We start from the raw sequence: 26,127 nt of genomic DNA, 5'->3' as shown, positions 1-26,127 counted from the left end.
TACTCTGAATAATTTATACTCTGAGGGTTAAGAGAAACCATGAGTAAGATCACAAGGACCAGCCAAATGTGGATAGTTTACACATTTAATTGAGTAACAACAAACAGTAATGAGTAAACTGTTAAGAAGCTACACTTTCGAGAACACATTCCAAGAACAGTTCTGTGCTATGAAGAAACTGAGGTCATACGAATCTACCTTTAATCCCAGCACTCAGGAGGCAGAGGCAGGTGAATTTCTGAGTTTGAGGCCAGCCTGGTCTACAGAGTGAGTCTACAGAACAGCCAGAGCTACACAGAGAAACCCTGTCTTGAAAAACCAAAAAAAAAGGAGTTTTCTTACAAGCACTCAGAATTCCCACTCAGTTCATGAACTGTGTTTCAGGAGTAGCTTATGTTCATGGTCACAGAGTAAAGTTGGAGATGGATTTTTGCCTAATTGGGTGCATTTTTATTGTAAAGTTGAGACGTTTTGATGACCTTGATCGTCCTTCCACCTCACAACTTTTAGGATTACAAGCGTGTGCCATCATATAAACCTAGGCCCTGAAGTGTGTACTTCCAGTATTCCTACAACTGTGGGAGGTGGAGACAGGAGACTCTGGCAGGTCTTTGGGCCAACTAGCCTGGTTTATACATTGGTAATACAAACCCTACCTCAAATAAGGTGAGTTTTAGGTTAGCTAGTCAACTTAATAAGACTTTGTCCCAAAAAGTAACACAGGGTTGGGCATGTGGTGCATATTTTTAATCCCTGCGCTCAAGAGGCAGAGACAGTCTGATTTCTGTGAGTTCAAGGCCAGCTTGGTCTACAAAGTTCCAGGTCTTCCATAGCCACTTAGAGAGTATGGGTCTGGGTTGGGGGGTAGAGGGCTTGAGGAGGTAAAGTGCTTACCTAGTTAGCTCTGTGTAAGATGTTGGATTCAGTCCTCCCTCTGCTAGATAAGTAATGCTAGTTTGCAAACTGGGTATAGTGACACATACCTATAGATCTAGGATACACATTAAGATCCTATCACACACACACACAAAAGTGGGCTTATGGGACAGCACAGCAGGAAAAGAGCACTTGCTGCCAACCTTGAAGACCTTTATTATTTACTTATTTGTTTATTTTAGATTTGTTTACTTTATCTATATGAGTACATTGTAGCTGTCTTCAGACACACCAGAAGAGGGCATCAGTCCCATTACAGATGGGTGTGAGCTACCATGTAGTTGTTGGGAATTGAACTCAGGACTTCTGGAAAAGCAGTTAGTGCTCTTTAACTGCTGAGCCATCTCTCCGGCCTGAAGACCTTTTTTTTTTTTTTTTTTTTTTTTGGTTTTTCGAGACAGGGTTTTTCTGTGTAGCCCTGGCTGTCCTGGAACTCACTCTGTAGACCAGGCTGGCCTTGAATTCAGAAATCTGCCTGGCTCTGCCTCCCAAGTGCTGGGATTAAAGGCGTGCGCCACCACGCCCAGCGAAGACCTTTTTTAAATACCTGGAGCTCAAATAGTTGGAGAGAACAACCTTATACCAACTGTTTTTTGACTTCCACTCAAGGTGGCCTTTACCCACACCCACCCAAAATGTATAAATGAAAGAAACAAAATAGCTGGGCATGGCAGCACACCTTTGTTAACCACACACGTGAGAAACCGAGGAAGGTGGTTCTCTGAGTTCAAGGTCAGCTTGGTTGGTAGAGTTGCAAGACAAGTCATTATGTGGTGAGACCCTGTCTTAAACAAAAACAATAAACTTGAGAAAGGGTGTCAGTTCTAAAAATATGAATATTGTCTCTTTTCGTTTCAGATGGAAATCCTATGACAGAGACAGTTTGGGTGATATCTACAGGAAAGATCTTTAAACATTACAGGTGATTTAAACATTTCCTTAACTTTGTAATGTTGGTATCAGGTTTGAATTAATTTCAGGCTTGGAGGCAATGTGCCTTTACCTGTCTCTTGGTGAAAGGATTTCCCTTGATAAACATAGTCAAGGGAGAGGGTAGGGTTGTAAAAGAAACTAGAATTGAGATAGGAAGCTGGGCTGGGTGGTGCGTGGCTTTAGTTTTTTTAAAAAGATTTATTTATTATATATAAGTATACTGTAGCTGTCTTCAGACACACCAGAAGAGGGCATTGGATTTCTTTATGGATGGTTGTGAGCCACCATGTGGTTGCTGGGAATTGAACTCAGGACCTCTGGAAGAGCAGTCAGTGCTCTTAACCGCTGAGCCATCTCTCCAGCCCCTCATGTCTTTAATTTCAGGACTTAGAGGCAGGTGCAGGAGAATTCTAGGACAGCCAGAGTTACACTGAGAACTCCTGTCTTGGGGGGTGGGGGGGGTGGGGTGGGAAGAATTGAGATAGGCTACCATGGGAGCAGGGCTAGGGCTTTGATATTTTGATTGTTGAATGGTTTTCACTTTAATTGTTCATAGAGAGATGGTAATACTTTTTTCCTTTCTCTTAGAAGACAATAAACGCTAATGCATTTGAGAAAACGATAAAAATTGGGGGTAGGGAAAAAAGCAACTGTTTCTGCAACTTTGCTGGATGTTAAGATGTCCGTGGACATGAACAGCCAAGGGTCTGACAGCAATGAAGAGGACTATGACCCAAACTGTGAGGAAGAGGAAGAAGAGGAGGAGGACCCTGGGGACATAGAGGACTACTATGTGGGAGTAGCCAGTGATGTGGAGCAGCAGGGGGCTGATGCTTTTGATCCCGAAGAGTATCAGTTCACTTGCTTGACCTATAAGGAGTCTGAGGGCGCCCTCCATGAACATATGACCAGCTTAGCCTCTGTCTTAAAGGTGAGTTGTTCTGCCAGTTCAAATGTAATCTCTTAGGTGAAACTGAAGGATGGTCTGTTGTTAATCACTCTCTTGTAGCTTGAAACCCAAACCTAGGTATGTATGTATTGGGATATTTTGTCACATTTACTTGTTTTAAAATATAAACATGTCCAGGGTAAAAGGAGGTATAGAATAAGTTTAAAATCAGAAGTATGTGGCAGAATAGCTCAGTTTGAGAAGTGTGGTCTGTTTTGATGACATGATGTGTATCTGAACCACTGTAGTTCCTACAACTGTTTGATAAAACCTTGGTAAAAGTATCCAGATACCCTGTTTTGCCGTGATCAGTGCCTGCCTTCCAGTTTCAGGTGTACTGGTGGTTCTCTGTTTTGAGAGTTTTCATAAAAACAGTTCTCAGAGCTTATAATTGGGGATATCAGTATAAAAAGTTTAAAAAGTGACTGTACTCAGTTATTCCAAAAGAGTTGTTGGGTGCTTTGTTTTGTTTACCACTTAGACCAGCATCCTTTTTGAATCTTTATATCTCAGGCTGGTTATTGCCTTTTGGATAACTAAATGCTTTTAAATGCTTAGACATTTTTCCAGTATGCTTTCTTTGCAAGCTGTTCACCAAAATGTGAAAATGAGGGCATTTATCTTCTTTTCTGTCTTGTTGACTTTGCTTCATGAATTACCTTTGAGTTTTGCTGGATTGCACTGAAGGTCAGTGGGTGGGGCTCAGCAGGTAGAAGCCCTGGCCTTGTACACAGCCTGACCACCTCAGGTCACTCTCTGGAGCACAGAGAAAGGTGGAAGGAGAGCTGTCCTCTAATTCTAAGTGTATTGTGTTGTACATGCTCCTCTAACCCAAATAATGCCAACTGAAAGTTGGAAGGAATGATAGGCTAGGCATGATGATGCGTCTGCAATCCCAGCACTGGGGAGGTGCCAGTGGACAGATCAAAGTAAACTCAGGGTCCCAGGCTTACAGTGAGTTCAAAGCTGGCTGATACTATACAGGACTGTTTCAAAAAATAACCAACTAACTAAAGAAAACAAGACATGCCAACCAAATTTTCTTATAGTTATTTAAATGGAAATACCCATATGTATCATGTATGAATTTCTAGAAAAGATGGTTGTATATAATGCCTGATATCCAGCATAAAAATTCTGTGGGCTTGTGCATGGTCCTGCACGCCTTTAATCCCAGCAATTGGGAGGTAGAGGCAGAATCAGTTCAGTATCACCCTAAACTACATAATTTGTTTGAAGCCAGCATGGGATACATACAGTCCTGATCAACATTTTCCTGGTCCTCCTCAAAAGTTTGCAAAGCTGGGTGTGGTGGTATACACACCCTGCCCAAAGCAGTTTGATCTCTGAGTTCAAGGCCAACCAAGGTTACAAAGTGAGACCCTGTCTCAAAAAAAAAAAAAAAAAAAAAAAAATCCTGTCAAACCCCACATGCCTGTATTGTTTGGCCACATGTGTGGTCTCAGCTAGTGTTCTAGGGGCTCTCAAGGAGAGTCACTCAGTGAAAAACACAAGCAATAATCAACATAATAAAGAGCCCTGAGAACAGAAAAGGGTAATAATATCAAGGGAAGGCTTTACAGGGGCTGACCATATGTCACTTTCATAAGAAAAATAGCAAAATGTGAAGGTACATATGACAAACATTATGTTATAGCTTACATAAGTGTATGGTGTGTGTGTGTGTGTGTGTGTGTTATAAAACCTTAAAAACAAAACATAGAAAGGACTGGTGTTTGAGCCACTTACCAGCCTTAGAGGGACAGAAAAGTCAGCACAGTTTGAAAATTTGAGAGTTTGAAAAGGACTTACCGAGGCCAACCTGGTCTACAGAGTGAATTCCAGGACAGCCGGGGCTACACAGAGAAACCCTGTCTCGAAAAACCAAAAACAAAAAAAGGAAAGGAAAGGAAAGAACTTACAAGTCCTTTGCTTAAATGGGAGCTTCCTAACCTTGGTCAAAGAAACGATCTAGTATCGATCCACAAATCTGACATTTCCTTTCTAATTGCTTTTTTACCTCTTCCTTCCTTCCTCTTCCTTTCTTCCTTTTTTCCTTTCTTCTTTTCTTTTCAAGACAGTTTCTCTGTGTAGCCCTGGATGTCCTGGAACTTGTTCTGTAAATCAGGCTAGCCTCAGACTCACAGACATCCTCTTGCCTTTGTCTCCCAAGGGCTAGATTAAAGACATGTGCCACCACCACCAGGGTTATTTTCTAATTTTTTTAAAGATGACCTATTACCATTTTTTAAAGTTGTGTATGTGTGTGTGATTTTTGTGGGAATATGCTCATGTGACTGCAAGTGGCTGAGGCCAGAGGTGTTGGAGCTAGAGTTACAGGTGGTTGTTAGCTGTCCAATATGGTCCTGGGAACTGAACTTGGATCCTCTGCAAGAGCTCTGAAATCTCTCAGCCACCCACGGAGCAGCTCTCCAGTTCTTAACATCCTCCCTTCCCTCTTTTCTTTCTCTCTTTTTTTTTTTTTTTTTTTTTGTTTTGTTTGTATAGTTTTGATTTTGTTTTTTTGAAATAGGGTCTCTGTGGAATTTGGTATGTAGACTAGGCTGGCCTTGAACTCGAAGCATGCCTGAGTTTTGGGGGAGGTTGGTTGTTTTTTGTTTTTGTTTTGAGACAGAGTTGCTGTGAAGTTCATCCAGGCTTTGCCCTTCAAATCCTCTTGAGTCCCCCACCACCACAACCTGTGTGTGTGTGTGTGTGTGTGTGTGTGTGTGTGTGTAAGTTTCTTTTGGATGATGAACTTCAGCCTTCTGATAGCTTTATGTTTGATCCTTTTGTGCATTTTGGCATCATCTCTTAAAAACTTTTGATTGCCAGGTTCTGGCCATCCTTCCTGTCAGAATATTGCATTCACAGTAGATACCCGGTAATTTCTTGAATACTCGTGGGTTTTCTGGATTGTTGAGCGGTTGCTGCTGCTTTTGGTGGGAATTAGATTTTCTAGTCTTTGCTGAGCAACCTCCTAAATTGTCAGGAAAGGAGTTGTTCTGCCTTCATGACCAAGAAAAGAAAGAACAAAAAGAGCCAGGAACAAAGTTGAGAATTAAGAGATGGAGAGTTGAGACAGACTACAAAGGTTAAGAAAGAAAGGAGAGGAGAGGAGAAAATGATCCACATCACAGTTGCCGGGTGAGACATCTTCATTATTCTCCTCTACAGCTGCTCACTAACGAGCATGGTAGGTAGCTTCTTTTTTCTTCCTGGTTCTGGGCAGCAGATATTGAGGCTTAGATATCAGACCTGTAGAGGAACTACTCCAAGTGGTTCTAGCTAGGCTGGAGAGATGGCTCAGCAGTTAAGGCTGCTCTTCCAGAGGACTTGAGTTCAATTCTCAACACCCAAATGGTAGATTACATCTGTAATTCCAGTTCTAAGGGATCTGATACTGTCACACAGACATACATGTTAGTAAAATACCATTGCACATAAAATAAAAATTAATACATTGCTGTGATGGCTTATGCTATTAATCCCAGAACTTGGAAGACAAAGAAAGGGGGGATTTAGGGAGTTCATGAGGCCAGCCTGGTCTACTGAGTGAGTTTTGGAACAATAGAAGCTACACAGACTTCTGCCTTAAAGCAAATTAATAAATCATAAAGAATCAAGTGGTTCTAAAACAAGGTAAGAGGTTGGAGAGAGTTAGCAATAATAAAGGAGAAATGGGTTTGGTATTATCTGTGATAGCAGCACTTTGAAGGGTGGCGGTGACTGCTTAGGTAGAGGCCAGCTTGGGATTCATGAAACCCTGTCTTTTAAAATAGGAACAAAACAAAACAGTATTCTACAATTGTGCAGGAGGGAGCAAGAATAAGGAAGTATGGTGACCATGTCCTTACCATGACTGTGTCCTCATTGTTGTCTGCATTGTTCTGAGACATGTACGTGTTTCCTATGATTTAGATACTGCTTGGCTCATAGAAAACCTTAGATGTGTAATTTAAGTGAGCCTCATGAACAGCTTTCTGTGAACAAAAGCTATTTATCTGCTCTACTTGTCAAGTTGAGCTGCAATTAAAAAAAAAGACAGGGGGAGGGTATGGGGGACTTTTGGGATAGCATTGGAAATGTAATTGAGGAAAATACGTAATAAAAAAAAAACAAAGCACAAAATTAAAAAAAAAGACAACAGAAACAAAAAACTAGCTTTAATAAAGCCTAAGGTTGGACCCGGAGGGCATCATCTTGAGTGAAGTAACACAATCACAAAAGAACTCACACAATATGTATTCACTGATAAGTGGATATTAGCCCAAAACTTAGGATACCCAAGATATAAGATACAATTTGCTAAACGCATGAAACTCAAGAAGAATGAAGACCAAAGTGTGGACACTGTGCACCTTCTTAGAATTGGGAACAAAACACCCAGGGAAGGAGTTACAGAGACAAAGTTTGTAGCTGTGATGAAAGGATGGACCATTTAGAGACTGCCGTATCCAGGGATCCATCCCATAAGCAGCTTCTAAACGCTGACACCATTGCATACACTAGCAAGATTTTGCTGAAAGGACCCAAATATAGCTGTCTCTTGTGAGACGATGCCGGGGCCTAGCAAACACAGGAGTGGATGTTCACAGTCAGCTATTGGATGTATCACAGGGCTCCCAATGGAGAAGCTAGAGAAAGTACCCAAGGAGCTAAAGGGATCTGCAACCCTATTGTTGGAACAACATGATGTACTAACCAGAACCCCGGAGCTCTTGTCTCTAGCTGCATATGTATCGAAAGATGACCTAGTCGGCCATCAATGGAAAGAGAGGCCCATTGGACTTGCAAACTTTATATGCCCCAATATAGGGGAATGCCAGGGCCAAAAGAATGGGAATGGGTGGGTAGGGAAGTGGGGGGCGCTATGGGGGACTTTTGGGATAGCATTGGAAATGTAATTGAGGAAAATATGTAATAAAAATATTAAAAATTAAAAAAAAAAATAAAGCCTAAGGTTTAAAAAATGTTTTAAATATTTTGGGATTTGAGATCTTTTATCTTTTTTTTAAATTGCATGTGCAGGCATGGTGATGGATACTTTTAATCAAGCACTCGGGAGTCAGAGACAGGCTGATCTTTGTGAGTTCCAGGCCAGTCTGGTCTACAGAGTGATTTCTAGTTCATCCAGGTCTGCATAGTGAGACCTATCTCAAAAAATTACATTTATTTTCTCATGTGCATGCATGCCATGGGGTCAGTGTCTGTGGAGGTCAGAGGACGTCAGTAATCTACCATGTGGGTCACAGAAATCAAACTAGATCCTAAGGCTGAAGGGCAAGTGCCTTTATCCAGTGAGTCAGATCATCAGCCTAGTCTTAGAATTTGAAGTCTTTGGCATACTGGGCTTTTAGTTGTAATAGGGTCCTGGTGCTAGAGTGTAACTTATATATGTTCTGACAGAAGCCTAGTAGTAAGAGTAACTTTTTTAAGAGTGAAAGGTGAGGCTGGAGAGAGGTCTTAGTGCTTAAGAGCACTGACTGCTCTTCCAGAGGTTCTGAGTTCAATTCCCAGCAACCACATGGTGGCTCATAATCATCTGTAATGGGATCTGATGCCCTCTTCTGGTGTGTCTGAAGACAGTGTGCTCACATACATTTAAAAAAAAAAAGGTGGAAGGTGCAGCTGGCTCTGTTGGCACAACCCTGTAATTGAAAACCAATTACAAAGAAAATCAAAAGTTTATATCCAGCGAGGTTGCATAGTGAGAACTTTGTATTTAGCACCCTTCCCCCCCTTTTTTTTTGAAGATAGAAATCATCAGTATTAGAGCTCTTGGCTACCATGCACAGGGATTTAGGTTCTGTCCCTTGTGCTGCAAAAAGTAAGATGCCATGAAAACCTAGTCAAGAGCTGAGGATAGAGAGAACAAAGCAAATGTCTGTTACTAAATGACAACTATAGACAGTCAGACACTGTACAGGTTGTTGTGGGGAGTGAGAGACTACTTGAACTCTTCATTGTAAAAATGGAAAGGAGAACATCTTGTATGCATAAGTATTTTTTAGTGATCATGAAATAATATTTAAAGAAAGATTGCTCTGGGCATGGTGGCAAGCTGATCTCTGTGAGTTTGAGGTCAGCCTAGCCTTTAAGATTTCCAGTATAGTTAGAGCTAAATAATGGAGAGAATGTGTCTCAAAAAAAAGAGAAAATTACTCTCGTTACTATATTTCCTTTGAGTGTATGTGAGCCCTAGGAATCCTGTCACTGCTTTCACAGAAAAAACTAGCTTTTTCCCCGTCTTTTGTGAATGTAGTGATGGGTGCACACTTGGAAGTCCATGTGTTCCCGTGGAGATCTCTGCGCATGCGTTTGGAGGCTGTAGGTTGTTAGGTGTCATCCTCAGTCACTCTGCTCCTTGGTTTGCGGTTACTTACCTGGGATCCCAGTGCATCCTGGGGCAAGCGTGAGAGTATGTGATGTATAGGGAAAAGGAAATTAACTCTGGACCATTGTGAAGTATTCTCATTACTGGGGAAAGGACTCAACTTTGAAAACTTCAGGGCTTGAGTGTCAGGGAAGTATATTGCTCACGTGTCAAGCCTTGGGGAGAGGAGAGTTAAGCTAGTTATTATGAGTATTTATAGTTCTTCATGGGTTATTAAATGCAGTAGAGCTGGCAGAATGTTCCCCAGATTCTCTCACCCTCTTGCTTGAATTTATTTTAAAGTCTAGTTTTTGTTCTTCAAGAGGATGTAGGCAAATATCATGCTACACTCTTCTTCTGGGTCCCCCCCCCATTTGTGGGTGAATGATGAGGTTTTAGTGCTCCTGACTTTGTATGCAGAGGTATTTACAGTGCTGAAAACAACCTGGTTCTTCTATACTTTTGTCAACCCTGCTGGTTGATATTCTTTAACACAAAGTAATTTGTGTTTAGTTTTCCTTGGGTGGCATCAGATACATGTATAACATCTGAAGACTTAATTACTAAATTGACCTTCTTTTATTCTGAAATAGTTGAATTTTAAGACCATTATATTTCTATTATCTACATATTCATTTCTTTCTTTTTTCTTGTTGCTTCTCATGAGAATTGTTTTCAGGTTGAGCCTGGTAACACTAAATGTTTCTACAGAGAGCCTTCTGATTTCTGCTGTGCCTTGATACCAGGTTTCTTTGAATGCTTGTATTTAAGTACAGTCTGGAATAAATTCTGTGTTTCAAATAGATGGCCAGCATGTTGATGTATTTTGTGGTTTTAAGTTGGAAATGTTGTGTTTTACTAATATATTTATTTTTAAAGGGAGATTAAGAATGTCTAAAACAACATTGGGATTTGCCTAAATACAACTCATTGAAAATTGTCACCTTCTTGACAGCTTAGAAAGGTTATTGTAATTGCTGTGGACTTGGCATCACAGGCCACTGCAGTCATCACCCTTCAAAAAAGAAGCTCTCTGTCCCCATCCCATTGTGAGATAGATTCCTGCATTAGGAAACAGCCTTAGAAACTCTAAACTGTGAACAAGGATGAAATTTCATATTCTGATCTTGAATTTTGTTTATATACAAAATTTTACTTTTAGGGTATTATTATCAATTGTAATTCCATTCACAAATAAGCTTCCCGACTTGTTGTTCCCCCCAGCTCTTGTTCATATATATTACTTTACTGAAATTCATTTTTTCAGCCATTATGTATTTAGTATCTGCTGTGTCAGGGACACTACCAAAATAGTTCTGAACAAAATAGATAAAAATTTCTTACAGAGTGAGTTCTAGGACAGCCAGGGCTACACAGAGAAACCCTGTCTCGAAAACCAGAAAAAAAAAAATTCTTGTGGACATTTCCTCCTAGAAATGATTGTACACACACGTGCAGTGTGTGTAAAGGTGTGCTTTGCTTTCTTTTTTTTTTTTTTTTTTTTTTTTGGTTTTTCGAGGCAGGGTTTCTCTGTGTAGCCTTGGCTGTCCTGGAACTCACTCTGTAGACCAGGCTGGCCTCGAACTCAGAAATCCGCCTGCCTCTGCCTCCCGAGTGCTGGGATTAAAGGCGTGCGCCACCACGCCCGGCTGTGCTTTGCTTTCTTATCACACATATTTCAAACGTTTCTGTGCAAATTTTAACTTTGTCCTTATAGTTACTGTAAATTCCCATGAAGCATACTATCTTGTTCTTGAACCATAGTTTACTTCAAATTTCCCCACTGGACATTTGCGTGAGTACTTGTGTTTTAAGAGACTGTATTGCTTTGAGCATCTTTATGGATATAGTCTTATGTCTCTGAAGCTTTTCCATGGCCTGGATGATTGTCATATGATTGGGTTCTTTTTGCCATTTAATATAATGTGACCCTAGTCAAGTCCCTCAGTTGCTAAGCTTCAGTTTGTAATAACTCACTCACACATTAACTGTGGTTATGGCATAAAGTGCTGGCACATAAGTATTCTAATGAACACTGTTTCATCATCAGAGCCGTGAGAAGGGAGCAGTGGACATGCTTGCATTCATTCTGGCAGCTGGGCTGAGGTGGCATTCTCAGGAAGCTTGGGGTTGTATAGTGGGATCTCACTGAGGAAATTTCCTGGTGTGCATATGGTATTAGGTTGTCTACTTTGCTTTCTTTTACTCTGACCTAGAACCGGTCCTACCTTCTCCAGCTCATTAAAAACAAGTGCATTTTCAGTGGGGCCAGGAAAGACAGAAGGAAAGACAGAAGGAAGGGTGGTTGGTTCCTCAGTCTGCCCTGTACTGTTTGATCTGCTTTGTCAACACCATTAACTACCTACCTTGTTACCAAAGACACTACTTGATCTTCTTCTGGCTTTTGTTATGTCTCTTTGTTTTCCTCCTTTGCCCCTGTCTCTATTAATCTAAGAAAAACTTGAGAGACTTGAGTTTTCCACCCAAAAGGAGGAAGAAATCAGAAAAATTGAACAAAGTGCAGATTGAAAAAGCAAAAAACTTCTGCCACACCTGCTGGGAGTGGTGGCTCAGGCCTTTAATCCCAGCACTTGGGAGGCAGAGGCAGGCCGATTTCTGAGTTCGAGGTCAGCCTGGTCTACAGAGTGAGTTCCAGGACATCCAGAGCTACACAGAGAAACCCTGTCTCAGGAAAAAAAAAAAAAAAACAAAATACTTCTGCCACTTCTGAACCATGTCTCCTGAGTGCTATTACCTTAAACTGCACGGAAACATGGAATCTGTTTCTTTTCTTTGGGAGTATCATAAATCTTTATAAACACACATTTTTATAGTGATAACCCTGAGTTTTCCAGCCTCAGTAGAGAAATACAAATGGGATAAGAATTTGTTTGGAAATAGAACAAAGCTGACTAGGAAGAAAATGTCTCTATCAAGAAGCATTCGCTAGCAATTTCTCTATTCCTTTATCTTCTCTTCCTTGCCTCTACCTTTTTTTTTAAATCTATTTTATTTATTTATTTAGTATGCATGGGACAGGCATGGTGCTCATGGACGTCAGTGGACAACGTTCAGGAGTCAGTTCTCTCCTTATGAACTCACATCATCAGACTTGGCAGCCAGGGCCTTTACCAGTAGAACTATCTTGTCAGCCTTTTTTTTTTTTTTTGAGATTAGGTCTCATGTAGTTCAAGTGGCCTCAAACTTGCTGTGCATCTGACAGTCTTGAATTTCTGCTCCCTCTGCTCCCTACTTGCAAGAGTTGCAATTACCCCACTTCCCTCCTCTCCACACCCTCTCCCGCTCACTCTCCCTCTTTTTTCTAGCTGTGAGTTCAAATTCAAGACAGTCCTACCATGGCTTCCTAAGTTCTAGGATTATAGGCATGGGTCTCCACATCTGACTTCTGGGTGTGTGCATGGAGGCCAGGGGTTGATACTGGGTATCTTTCTACTATTGCTCTTTAGTGTTGTTGGTTGGTTTGTTTGTTTGTTTGTTTCGAGACAGGGTTTCTCTGTGTGGCCCTGGCTGTCCTGGAACTCACTTTGTAGACCAGGCTGGCCTGGAACTCAGAAATCTGCCTGCGTCTACCTCCCGAGTGCTGGGATTAAAGGCGTGCGCCACCACCACCCAGCTCTCTTTACTGTTTTGAGACAGCATCTCACTATGTCTCTATCTTAGGGTTTCTGTTACTATGATGAAATGCCATGATCAAAATGCAAGTTGAGAATGAAAGGGTTATTTGGCTTATGTTTCCACATTGCAGTACATCATTGAAGGAAGCCAGGAAAGGAGCCTGATCAGACAGGCAGAAATCTGAAGGCAGGAGCTGATCCTGAGGCATGAGGGGGCCCTGCTTACTGGCTTGCTCCACCTACTTTCTTAGAGAAGGACTTATCAGCCCAGGGATGGTACCACCCACAATGGGCTGGGCCCTCCCCCATCAGTCACAAATTAACAAAATGCCTTATAGCCCTATTTTAGGGAGACATTTTCTTAATTGAGGTTTCCTCCTTTTTAAAGGAGACTTTAGCTTGGGTCAAGTTGACATAAACTATCCAGCACAGTCTCACTATGTAGCTAGTCCTAGCTGACCTAGAATTCACTATGTAGATCATGGCCTTAAACTGCCTGCCTGTGTCTCCCAATTCACCTTAGTTTTTGTGCTCTCTGTTACCACTGGACTGGTGAGCAAGCACTCAGGATCTGCTTGCTTGTCTCTTAACCACTCTGTCCTGCAGTACTGGGGTTACAAATAATGTGCCCCTATTCCTGTTGTTCAAAGGGTGCTGAGGATCTGAGTTCATGTGAGCCATCTTCCCCAGTCCCTTCTCTATGTCCCTTCCTTCTTCTCCCTCCCCACACTGTTTGAACTTAGGTCCTCTGGAAGAACAGCCAGTGTTGTTAACCACTAAAGCCATCTCTCAAGCACTGAGATCTAGTTTTGTTTTGTTTTGTTTTGTTTTTGAGACAGTTTCGCCTCGAGCTCAGAGATCTGTCTGCCTCTGCCTTCCAAGTGCTGGAATTAAAGCACTGCTGAGCATGAGTTCAGTCCAGCAATGAGATCCAGTTTTTCTTTACACTTAAATCTCTAATAAAAATGCCGGGAGGCAGAGGCAGGCGGATTTCTGAGTTGGAGGCCAGCCTGGTCTACAAAGTGAGTTCCAGGACAGCCAGGGCTACACAGAGAAACCCTGTCTCGAAAAACCAACCAACCAACCAACCAACCAACCAAATAAATAAATAAAGCCTTTAATCTCAAGACTCCTGAAGCAGAGCAGTTGGATCTGTGAGTCCCAGGACAGCCAAAGTTACATAGTGAGACTTTCAAACAAACTTGAGATGCAAATCTAGTCCTGACCTAAAAATAAATAAATAAATAAATAAATAAATAAATAAATAAATAAATAAATACATAAGCTTGCTTGACTATTTTATGTTCTAAGACTGGGGTTGATAAGTGCATAAATTGCAAACTTGAACCTGATGTGGTGGTACATGTTTTTAATCCCACTCAACACTAGGAAGGCAGAGGGAGGCAGGTCTCTGTGATTGAGGCCAGCATGGTCCACAGAGTGAGTTCAGTACATCGAGGACTAGGTAGAAAAAAAAAGAAAGAAATGAGAACACTAAATGCTAGAAGTTGTACTTTTGTTTGTTCCTATTTGTAAACAGAAAATATAGTTGTCAAAGGTTTGTTTTCCATAAAGCCAGTTGGTATGGTAAGCAGAGATGATGTAACACACTGTGGTTCCAGCCATACATACTAGAATTAGTTTGGACAGTAGGAACTTAAAACTTCACCCAGCCATAATTGATTAGAATCTTCAGGAGGAGGAGGCTCAGTCCTTTATGTTACAGTCGATGATTCAAGTTCCTGAAGTGAGACAGGAGTACTTGCATGCATTGAAAGCTAAATATGGTGTTGGCAGCATTTGGAATGAACTGATTTTGTAGTCAGTGTGGGAGTTTGCTGTGAACTGCACAATTATGCTTATAAGTTGTTAGACTTCCTGTAATCCTTTATTACTTGTTTGTGTGTACATACATGACATGGGTATTGAGGTTGGAACGACATCTTTCGTTCTGTTTTGTGAGGCCTGGGGATTAAATTCAGGAAGAAAGCACCCTTCAGCCACTGAACCATCTTGCTGGCTCCTTTTGTGATTTTTTTTTTTTTTTTTTTGGATGTCTAAATGTAACTTCCTATACTTTGTTAGGATACAATTAAGTTCTTACGCCCTTTTTAATAGTAACAGGAAAGATGATAAATGATACCTATAGTCATAATAACTGTGTTTCAAACGTTTTGAAATTAGGGCCTGGAAAAAGTTCAGCAGTTAAGAACTCCCTGGTATGGCTCTATCAGAGCACCTAGTTTCAGAGCCTTACCTAGTTCAGCTTTCAGTGTCCTCATTGGACAGCTAGCATTACCTGTAGCTAAGGTCCAAGGGACCCATGGAAACCTGCATGCATATGTACATACCATATACACATAATTGAAAATGAGGCTCTTCAAAGTGATCCTCTTCTGTTTTCTAAACACTGAGGTTATAGACACATGCCATCTAGCCTCCAAATCTTTCCTATAACTGTTGATACAGTGTGAGGAGGAAGATACTCAGTTGGGAGAATGTTTGCCTTAGTGTGCACAAAGCTCTGGGTTCAGTCCCTCTCGCATCACATAAAACCAGAGGTTGTGGCACAAGGTTGTGCCACATTTGGGAATATTGGCAAAATCCAATAGAAACTTTTAAAAAATATTTTTTCCTGCCTGCATGTTAAGTCTATGTATCATGTATCAGGTGTCCACAGATGCCAGAAGGCTTTGGATCCTCTGACATTGAAGTTAGAGGTGTTGTGAACTATCCAATGGGGGTGCTGGCAAAGCTGGGTCTTCTGGAAGAGTAGCTAGAGTTTTAACTGCTGATCCACCTCTCCAACCCCCAGTAGAAACTTCTTTAAAGATAGGAGCAAGGTGACATTCCATTAAATGAAGAACTTGGCAAACAAGATATGGCAAAGGAATCTTATGGAACAATTTATCAGGAGGACAGAGAGCAGTTAGACTTTTCGTGTAAAACAGAAAAACTGGGGCTGGTGAGATGGCTCAGTGGGTAAGAGCACCCGACTGCTCTTCCGAAGGTTCTGAGTTCAAATCCCAGCAACCACATGGTGGCTCACAACCATCCGTAACGAGACTTGGCGTCCTCTTCTGGAGTGTCTGAAGACAGCTACAGTGTACTTACATATAATAAATAAATAAATCTTAAAAAAAAAAGAAAAAGAAAAAAGAAAAACTGTACACAATCCAGGTGGCCATGGTGGTCCACATCTGTCATCACAGCATTTGGTAGGCTGTGTTTGTTTGAGTGAAAATGGCTCCCATAGGCTAATAGGGAGTTGCCGAATTATTTGAAAGGGTTGGGACATGTTGGAGTAGATCTCGCTTTTTTGAAAGAAGTGACACGGGACGAGGGGAGCTTTGAGGTTTTAGAAACTCAAGCCAGGCTCCTGAGTGGCTCACTCTTTTCTTCCTGCTGCCTTCGGATCCAGATAATGACTCCTGCAGCATCATCTCTGCCTGCCTGCTGTCATGATGACAATGAAGTATATCTCTTTAACTGTAAGCCAGCCCCAATTAAATACTTATCCTTTATAAGTGTTGCCATGATCATGGTGTCTCTTCTCAGCAATAAACCCTAAGACAGAAGTTGGTACCAAGGGTACTGCTGTTATGGGCCTGACCATGTTCTGCCTAGATGAACATGGAACACTGTAGGGCTTTGGACTAGGAAATCTATTAGAAAATTTAAACTGGGATTAATGGGTCATACTAGTAGGAGCATGGAAGACAGTGGTGCTGAGGGGGGTTGAACTATCGGGGCCTGGCTCAAAAGGTTTCAGAAGAGAAAAATATTAGTGTGTGGTCTAGAGACTGTTCTTGTGATAGATACCTGGTAGAGAAAGCAGGAAATCCATGCTACTTGAGTTAAGACATCTCAGAGATGAGCCACATGGCAGAGTGGGTGGGGCTTTAGAGGCAGAATAAGGAAGCTCAAAGTATCCTCCTTAGGTTTTGACCAGCATTTGAAAGGGAAAAAAAGAAAGTAATAAAAGGGAGCAGATTCAGGTTGGTAGTGACTGCCTAAGTACGCGGTTTTCCATAGACACTTCCTGAATGACTTTTGTGGCTTTTTTTTTTTTTAGGCAGAATGGCTTATAACACAGGCTACACTCTAAACTTATGCAACCAAGGGTATCAGTGAATTTCTTATCCTTCTGCCTCTACTTCCTGAGAGCTAGGATTACAGGCCTGTGTGGTACCTCCCGAACCTGGTGTTCTGTTCCTGAAAATAGAGCCCAAGGTTTCTCGCAAGCACTCTAGCAACTGAGCTACATTTTTAGCCCCGTGCAGTTGTTTCAGCGTTAAACAGGAGCTAGAAGAGAAGGGGATGGAATTAGTTTGGGTTCTACCTTAACAAAATTTAGAGGACTTTGCTTTAATTGCCGCCCCCCCTTAAAGAATAGTGAGAAAGAAGGCTTAAATAAGTCTTCCTATTTCTGCTTCATGATCTATTCAAAAATTTTTCATATACTATATATTTTGATCATATTCTTTTCCATATTTCTGCTGCAGTGGTAAATCCACTGCACGTACTTCTGAGTAACCTACTCTATTGAAAATTTAAAGTGGCTTTTCTTGACTCCAACCATTGTGACTTATTGTCCTCATTGACTTTTGCCTTTCCAAATCTCTGAGGTTCTCAGTTCTCCATCTCTCTTAGATAGGATTACTACTGTTGTGATGAACACCATGACCAATAAGCAAGTAGACGAGGAAAGGGTTTATTTGGTTTATGCTTATAGCTTTGTTCATCATCAAAAGAAGCCAGGACAGGAACTGAAACAGGGCAGGAACCTGGAGGCCAGAGCTGATGCAGAGGCCATGGAGGGGTGCTGCTTACTGGATTGCTTCCCCTGGCTTGCTCAACCTGCTTTCTTATGGAACTCAGGTCCACCAGCCCAAGGGTGACCCCACCCACAATGGGCTAAGCCTTTCCTATCAGTCATTAATTAAGAAAATGCCTTACAGCCAGATCTTATGGAGCCATTTTCTTGATTAAGATTCCCTACTTTCAGATAACTCTAGTTTTTATGTCAAGTTGACATAAAACCAGTACTAGGAAGGCCCTGGGGCCTCCTTGCATTCAGTCAGCTCTGAGTTTACAGTTACTGGAGAGTTAACCACACACTGGTGGGTGGTAATAGCATGTGGCCAGTGCTGGCTCTTGCTGTGGGTGCTAAGGCATGGTGGGGGGGGGCATTATTTAAAGAGCTTTCAGTCAGTTTCTTACTGTTTATGAAGTTAACTGTAACAGAAAAAGGTTCTATGATTTGAGCCTAGCAAAGGGTACTGCTAAGGCAGTCTGTCCTCAGTACAGGTTGTTGAAAGTTGTGACTCATTAGAATAACTTTTGGGTTATCCTCTCTCTGGAGAAGGTACCAAAGGAATGGTGTATCTAGTTAGTATTAGGTATGCTACCTTGTTGATAGAGGTTAATAAGCATTGAACTCATTTTTAGATAAAATGGGTTGTGGTTATAAGAACAGGCTCATGTTTTTAGTCCTACTGTGGTCTGACATCTACAATTCTTTTTACTGGACATGACCTTCATTTGCTGAAATGGCAGATATTGTATATGCCATTCCTCAGAAATCTTTTCGAACATTAGAAAGAGCTGCAGCGTGCCTTTTGTACTAAGTGCTGCCCAGGAACTTTAGTTTCATTATTTTCCTCACTTTTGTAAATGTTATAGATTGTTCGTAATTTTAAAAAAAACACCCTCAGTTAGTAGAGCTTGCCCACACACACACACATGCACACACACACACACCTCAGTTTGATTCCCAGGATCACAGAAGCCAGGAATGGCGATACATACCTGTAATCTCATCACTTGGGAGCCTGAGGCAGCAGGGTCAGGAGTTCAAAGGCCCTCCTTGGCTATAGAGCAAGAGGCCAGCCTGGGCTACATGAGACCCTGTCTAAACAAACAAACAAACATCTCATGGTAAAAGAATAGTAATTTTACTTTTTTTTCTTATATTTTTCATAAATCTTTTTTGAGTGAAATCTTTGGAGTTTTGTAGATTGGTTGGGTTTTTGTTTTGAATGAACAGAGACCACAGTTGTCAGGAATGAGTTAGGTTAGGCCAATTAGCAATCTTCAAATTTGTGTGTGCTTCCAGATTTTGAAAGCATGTTTTATGTGGATGCTCCAATTAATTAAAGGTCCCCCCCCCCTAGCTTTGTAAAGAAAAGTGAATAGGAGCAGAGTTAGCAGCCTAAGAGCTGACTCTCAGAGTCTGAGACTGTGTAGTGTGAAGTATAGGGGAACTCAAGTCCTGACTCACCCTCAGTCAGTTCGACACCTCTATCACCACTGACTGTCACCACTTTGCTGATTCCGCCCAATTCCTCCATCTCTGCAGTAGCCTTGCTTCTTCTCTTACCCTTTATTTCCTCATCTCGCTACTTTTCTGCTCGCATGAGAGCCACATCATTCATCTTGATCCTTTTTAGTTTTCCTTTTCTACCCTGGGCCCAGAAGCTGGCTCACCTTTTCTTCATCTGGTCTGTTTAGTAAGTGACTATTATTTTGTTTATAAATATGATTGGACCACAAAGTGGTTTAACTGGATAAGGCATGAAGACCTACTGGTGTAGCCTTAAAAGATTTCAGGCAGTTGGCAAGTAAGAATTCTAAATAAAAATTGAAACTACCACCTGTATTTTTTCAGGCCGTTGATGCTCACTGCCATCGGCTGCATCCTCCCTATGGCACTGGTAAGTGTGGGAAGGGCTGTGACAGTTATGGTGGGCTGCTGGCTTGATCTTTTCTGGGGGAAGTTTTTTAATTGCAAGTTTTGTTAACTACTTGTTTTTGAGGATAGACAGTTTGAACAACTGTAGGTAACTGAAAGGAAGAAGCAGGTGATCATGGTCATGGATTTTCTTGAAGTGTTATCTGGAGTAGACATTAATCAGTGTGTGCCTTGATTCCTGCATACAACTAGTGTGTTCTATACATTAATGCTTTGGACACTAAACATCCTATCCAAGTGTTCTAGGATGTCAGGTAATACTTCATAATTTACAGAAATTCCTTTAGGAATTTGTTCCAAAGATACACACTTGGCTCTTAACAAGAGAGGTCCTAAATGTCGATTGTGCTTTGTGTTTCCTTAAGGAGCAGGATTTATCTTCCGTGGTATTTTTAGATCTCTGTAGGCAAGAGATGCAAATGTTTACTCAAGTAATTAAAATTTTAATAATGGCTTGCTTGCATTCGTGAGGAGGCTGCAATTGGTGGGAACTTGGGAAGAAATTTGTGGTGTTATTTGCTAACAGCCTTGAGGTAAACTTGAACTTGGAACCTGTGGTTGAAAAATAATTTTACTAACATATTCTCTCTTTTTGAGAACCTAGTGGTGCCAGCACTCAGGAGGCAGGTCTCTGTGAGTTCGAGACCAGCCTGGTCTACAGAGTGAGTTCTAGGACAGCCAGGGCCACACAGAGAAACCCTGTATTGAGTCCCCCAACCCCACACACAAAGAATCTAGTGGTGAAAAGACACAGTGAATAAAATTGAAAACTAGAATGGGCAGTGGGTCACAGAGTTGTTTGTATGCCCAGAACCAAATTGCTATTGAATCTGCCTTATCTATCAGACAAATGTCACTGTCGTGGTTACTGTTCTGTGGCTTTGAAGGGACCTCGTGATCATGGCACCTCTTACAAAAGAAAACATTTGACTGGGACTTAGAGTTTCAGAAGTTTAGAAGGTTTTCATCGTGGCAAGAAACATGTTGGCACACAGGCAGACACAGGGCTGGAGAATTAGCTGAGAGTTGTATCTTCGTTGGAAGAGAGAGAGACTGCTTGGAATGGGCTATGTGAAAACTCACGGCCCACCCTCTGTGACACACTTTCTCCAACAAGGCCACACCTCCTAATCCTTTCAAATTGTGATACTTCCTGGGGACAAGAGTATTCAACTCTGAGATATGATGGGGTCATTCTTATTCAAACCACTATAGTTACCAAGATAGTTTCCATCCCGAGCTGGCTGTTTGACTTCATTTTGATTATCTCTAAAATTCTTAGCTTATGAGGGAATATGTCTCTAGAGCAGCAGTTCTTAACCTGTGGGTCGTGAAAGGTTTAGCAAACCTCTATCTCCAAAAATAATTTTCATTATGATTCATAACTGCAGCAAAATTACAGTTATGAAGTAGCAATGAAAATAATTTTGTGGTTAGGGATCATCATAGCATGCAGAACTGTATTAAAGGATCGCAGCATTAGGAAGGTTGAAAACTCCTGTTCTAGAACAGCTTATGAAGTGGTGAGGCTATAGGCTTTTGTGCTGTTAGCCTTGTTTGGAACCACTTGCTGATTGATAATACAAGCTGAAGTATTTGTGTAGATGTCATTCCGTCTCAGTGAGGAAATCTTAACAATACCTAAATCCTGAATTTCCCTGTGGTCTCTGCTCTTCGTCCAGCACCTTGCTTTTGAAGTATTAATAAAATTGAGTGGCACAGTCACTAATTCTTTAAAACCAGAAAGGAACATTTGACTCCTATACTGCTGTCTACTTCTGTAGATCTCTCTGTGACACGGTGTCACTAAGTGGTGATTGCTGAGCATGTTTTGAAAGTCTGTGGTAGAGAGATAACTTTTCAATTTCCTTTACAAACACAGACTATAAAGGACGTTGTTAGATGTTTGTCTGTCACCTTTGGGAAGTACTGGTGATCAGAAACAGTCATTTGACACGTGTAAAGTAAATGTTTTTTGAAATAAAGATCTGGAGATGCTGTATTGGATTGAGGCCTATAGGCAGTACAGAATATTATGTAGGGTAAATGACATCAAGAAGTGTCCTTCAAGTTGGAAGGAAAGGTTCCCATCAGCATCTGGTCCATCTTGTTATAGGTATTGAGGGCTCAGGGAAAAGGGGGAGAAAGGCAGAAAGATGGACTGTACTTGATTTCTGCTCTAATCCCATTTTTATTCTATGAAATGCTCTTCAAGCCACCATGAAAATTAAGGGTAGGCCTACCCCACCCCCTTTTTTCTTGTTTGTAGTGTGTTCGTATGCCTGCATGTTTACAGTGTGTACAGGCAGATATGGGGTGTGTGTGTGTGTGTGTGTGAGCATTACTGTGGAGACTAGAGGTCCCAGAATTCTTCCCAGTGACTCTCTACCTTATATGGAGTTAGGGTCTTTGAGTCCAGAGTTTGCTAGTCAGTGTGCCCTAGGGGTCCCGTGTCTGGGCCTCTTGAGCATGCTGGTAGTACAGGCAAGCTGCCAAGCCTGTTCCTCACTTAAAGGGCGCTGGGGATCCAAACTCTGGTCATCATACTTGCTTGCCAAGCCCTTTACCCACTGGACACTGCGCAGCTGCCCACTTGTCACTCTCCAGGGAAGTGCCAGTGTTGGCTTGCTTCCCCTTCCCTGCCTTTGCAGTCACCGTTTTTCCTTAGCTCCAAGTCAGATGGCATGGCTTTGGCATGTGTGTGTGTGTTCACACTGAGTGAGATGGCATGACTTTGGCGTGTGTGTGTGTTCAAACTGAGTGTGGTTTAGGCACACATATGATAGGTCACAGACAGGCCACTAAGCAAACTAACCTGAGAGACATTCCTTGTCCACATCGAGTGACTTTGAGGACATGGCAAGTTGATAGCAAAACATTCAGTGGAACTTCTTAGGCTTGGTCAGGTAAACTGCCGTAGGGCTAGTGAAAATTACATGACCGTCTAGAATTTATAATATATAATCAGCTAGCCTTTGTTTAAAACTGTTAAAATTACAGCTAGGATGGTGGCACACACCTACATCCCAGCACTCATGAAGTAGAGGCAGAAGAATCGGTTTATATTCAAAGTCTCAGGGTAGGTAGAATGACATAACAAGACCCTGTGTCAAAAGCAAACAGGGGCAGGAGAGTTGACTCAGTTGTTAAGAGCCCTGGAAGCCCTTCTTGATTCTAGATTCAGTTCCCAGTTCCCACATGGCAGCTCACAACCCTCTGTAACTCCAATTCTAGGTCTGATGCTTTCTTCTGGCCTCCTTGGTCATCAGTCATACAAGTCTGTGCAGACACACATGAAAGCAATGCATCCAGGACCAGAACACCATAAAATTAAATTAAAAAGAAAATAGCACCGGCAAGATTACCCATTGTGTAAAGACACTTTGCTGCATAAGCCTGGCCATGACCCAAATTTGATCCCTGGAACTGACCTAAAAGTTTAGAGGGGCATGGTGGCGCACACCTTTAATCTCACCCAGCACTTGGGAGGCAGAGGCAGGCGGATTTCTGAGTTCAAGGACAGCCTCGTCTACAAAGTGAGTTCCAGGACAGCCAGGGCTACACAGAGAAACCCTGTCTCGAAAAAAAAAAAAAAACGGAAGGAAAAAAAAAAAAAAAAAGCCAACCTGGTCTACATAGTGAATTCCAGGATAGCCAAGGCTATATAAGTGAGACCTGTCTTTAAAAAAAAAAAAAAAAAAGAGATGGGTGGATAACAGTCAACTTCACAGGTTGTCCTCTGACCTCCACACAGGTACCATGTCACATGCATCACTCCCAATAAGGGCACTGCAGTTAGAACTCACTTTGTAAACCAGGTTGGTCTCCAACACACAGAGATTTTCCTGCTTCTGCCTCTAGTGTGGTGATGGGAGGCTTGCACTGCCATGCCCAGATAAACTTGTAGAAAAATAGAAATCAGTGCTTTAAACAAAGTCTTGGGCCGGAGAGATGGCTCCAGCGGTTAAGAGCACCGACCTCTTTTCCCGAGGTCCTGAGTTCAATTCCCAGCAACGACATGGTGGCTTACAACCATCTGTAATGGGGTCTGGTTGGCCTCCTCTGGTGTGTCTGAAGAGAGCAATGGTGGTATACGCATATGTATAAAATAAATAAATAAATCAGGAGGAGGAGGAAGAGGAGAAAAAAACAATAAAATCTTAAGGGAAAGTTTAAATTCTGATTATTTAAAGTAAAAATCCATGCCAGATGTGGCAGCGCATGTCTCTAATACCAATATCTGTCTCGATAAATAAATAAATAAATCAAAGCCAGGATGGGCTTGGTGGCAAGTAACAATTCCAGCACTCAGGAGGCAGGGCAGGATCATCTGGTTCCAAGGCCAGCCTAGTCTACGTAGATTTTGTCTCAAAAAAAAAAAAAAAAAAAAAAAGGTAAAATAAAGTAATAAAGTACATAAATATACTTTTCTTGTTAAGGTATAAAATACAAGTTCCTTTTTTTTTTTAATTTATTAGGTATTTTCTTCACTTACATTTCCAATGCTATCCCAAAAGTCCCCCATACCCTCCCCCTACCCACCCACTCCCACTTCTTGGCCCTGGCGTTCCCCTGTACTGAGGCATATAAATTTTGCAAGACCAAGGGCCTCGAAAGTTCCTTTTTTAATACTGTGGAGAAGTAAAATGTGTTTGTAATGGTAATTCTGCTTAGCTGTTACTGAGTAACAGCCAGGGAGGATGGGTGCCATAATTCTTTGGAATAGTGGACACTATAACAAAAATTAAAGCGTGAATATAGAAATACAAGAAAAAGGCAAAGGAGACTTGAATACTTCAGCAGTATTCAGAAGGGATCACATTTAAGGCTGTCCACTCGGCGTTGATCAGAACGCTGGCACAGTGTCCTCCTAAACAGCAGACCTATTTTATTGGTGAATCCACTTTGCTAGCTGTGTCTGAGTAGGACTGATAACTAGTCACTGTCTTTGGAGGAAGTTCTAACCTCTCCTTGTGTCCCTCCCTATGTGTGTGACAGTGCCTCTGATTTCATGTTCTGCAATGCATATTGCCACCTGCAGCTCCACATATCTTAATCATCACTGTGGTCATCTAAGCATCCAGTAAAGCACAGTAGATTTCTACTGCTTATTCAGTGTGACTATAACCATCTTCCTGCATAGGCTCGATACCATCCTTAAAGAGTCGGTAGTCACAGCCAGACATTACATTATTACATTAAACAACCAGCTGGGCCGCAGTGGCACCCACCTTTCATCCCAGCACTGGGGAGGCAGAGGGGAGGCCATCCTGGTCTGCATTGTGAGTTCCAAGACAGTAAGGGCTACACAGAGAAATCCCGTCTCTGAAAACGAACAAGGAAGCAAGTGGCTATGGTTATGTAGGCTGCTCTGTGGGGATGTCGAGTATGTTCTGAGCATCCCGACGAGCTCCTCTTGTCCCGTGTGGGATTAGGAGTTTGAGTGGCTTCTATAGTTCCAGAAGTTGCCTTCTAGAGTCTGTCTTCTAACTTATTTAAGGGGATTACATATGTCTCATCTTTGCCTGAACACTCTTTTAACATGATTAGCATTGTGCACGATGTGTGTGACCTGTGGAGATTGGAGGAAAACTTGGAAGAGTCAGCTCTGTCCTTCTACCCTGGTTTCCAGGGGTTGACCCCAGCTGTGGAAGCTTACATAGTGATGAGTCACTTTTACATCTATCTCATGGGCTCAATCAGGTTTTAACCTGATTTTTATTTTTGAGACATTTTCATGGAGCCCAGGCTGTGACCTTGTACTTGCTATATAGCCATGACTTTGAATTCTTCTGATCCTTCCACCTGCTAGCATTGTAGGTATGTGCTACAATGGTTAACTTTATTGAAACTTTTTTAAAAAATAGACTTTATATGAAGCCCTGGCTAGCTTGGTGCTCAAACTAGCCTCAAATTCAAAGAAATTCTCCTGCCTCAGTTAGCCTCCTGAGTACCACTTGGGACTACAGATGTGTGGTAGCAAGTTTAACTTTGCTTTCTAGAAACTTATATATAGGAATAAGTTCATACAGTTTTAAAATGTTTCATTACACATTTTGATTTAACCTAGTCACCACCACCACCACCCACCGCCAGCGTGTGTGTGTGTGTGTGTGTGTGTGTGTGTGTGTGTGTGTGTGTCAAACTAGCCTCAAATTCAAAGAAATTCTCCTGCCCTTGAACTCACAGAGATCCACCTGTTTCTGCCTTCCTGAGTGCTGAGATTAAAGGTATGTGCCACCCCACCCAGCTTTTTTTTGTTTCTTGAGACCAGGTTTCACTATGTAGACCAGACTAGCCTTGAACTCACAAAGATCTGCCTGCCTCTGCCCAGTACTGGGTTCAAGGCATGTACCACCATACCTTGCCACAAACCCAGCTTTAAAACATCCATCACCCTTGTGTCTGCAATCAATCCCCACATTTAGCCCCAAGCAACTACTATTGTCTGTAACAGTTTTGCCTTTTAGATATGTTATACAAATCGAATCATAAAACAGCCTTTTATTGCCTGATTCTTTCTCATGCTTTTTTAAAACATATT

At 41.7% G+C, this 26,127-nt stretch overlaps 1 protein-coding gene across 4 annotated transcripts in view; it reads left to right on the top strand.

Moving 5' to 3' along the window:
- Nucleotides 1-26,127, top strand: part of Arih2 (ariadne RBR E3 ubiquitin protein ligase 2) — a 51,340-nt gene that overhangs the window by 3,196 nt on the left and 22,017 nt on the right. For 2 of the 4 annotated variants that reach the window (XM_021171367.3, XM_085828033.1), the window contains exons 2-3: nt 1,795-1,858; nt 2,458-2,800. In XM_021171367.3, the coding sequence (XP_021027026.1) occupies nt 2,549-2,800 (252 nt within the window). In that variant the 5' untranslated portion in view covers nt 1,795-1,858; nt 2,458-2,548. Of the gene's footprint in view, nt 1-1,794; nt 1,859-2,457; nt 2,801-19,499; nt 19,546-26,127 lie in introns of those variants that run through there. The other 2 variants (XM_021171368.3, XM_085828034.1) reach the window with 2 other exon arrangements.

Source organism: Mus caroli, unplaced genomic scaffold (genome assembly GCF_978045245.1).
Source record: "Mus caroli unplaced genomic scaffold, Mus_caroli_1 scaffold_11, whole genome shotgun sequence".
Taxonomy (NCBI): domain Eukaryota; kingdom Metazoa; phylum Chordata; class Mammalia; order Rodentia; family Muridae; genus Mus; species Mus caroli.
Note: the sequence above shows the minus strand (reverse complement) of the source record. Positions and strands in the feature narration are given on the sequence as shown.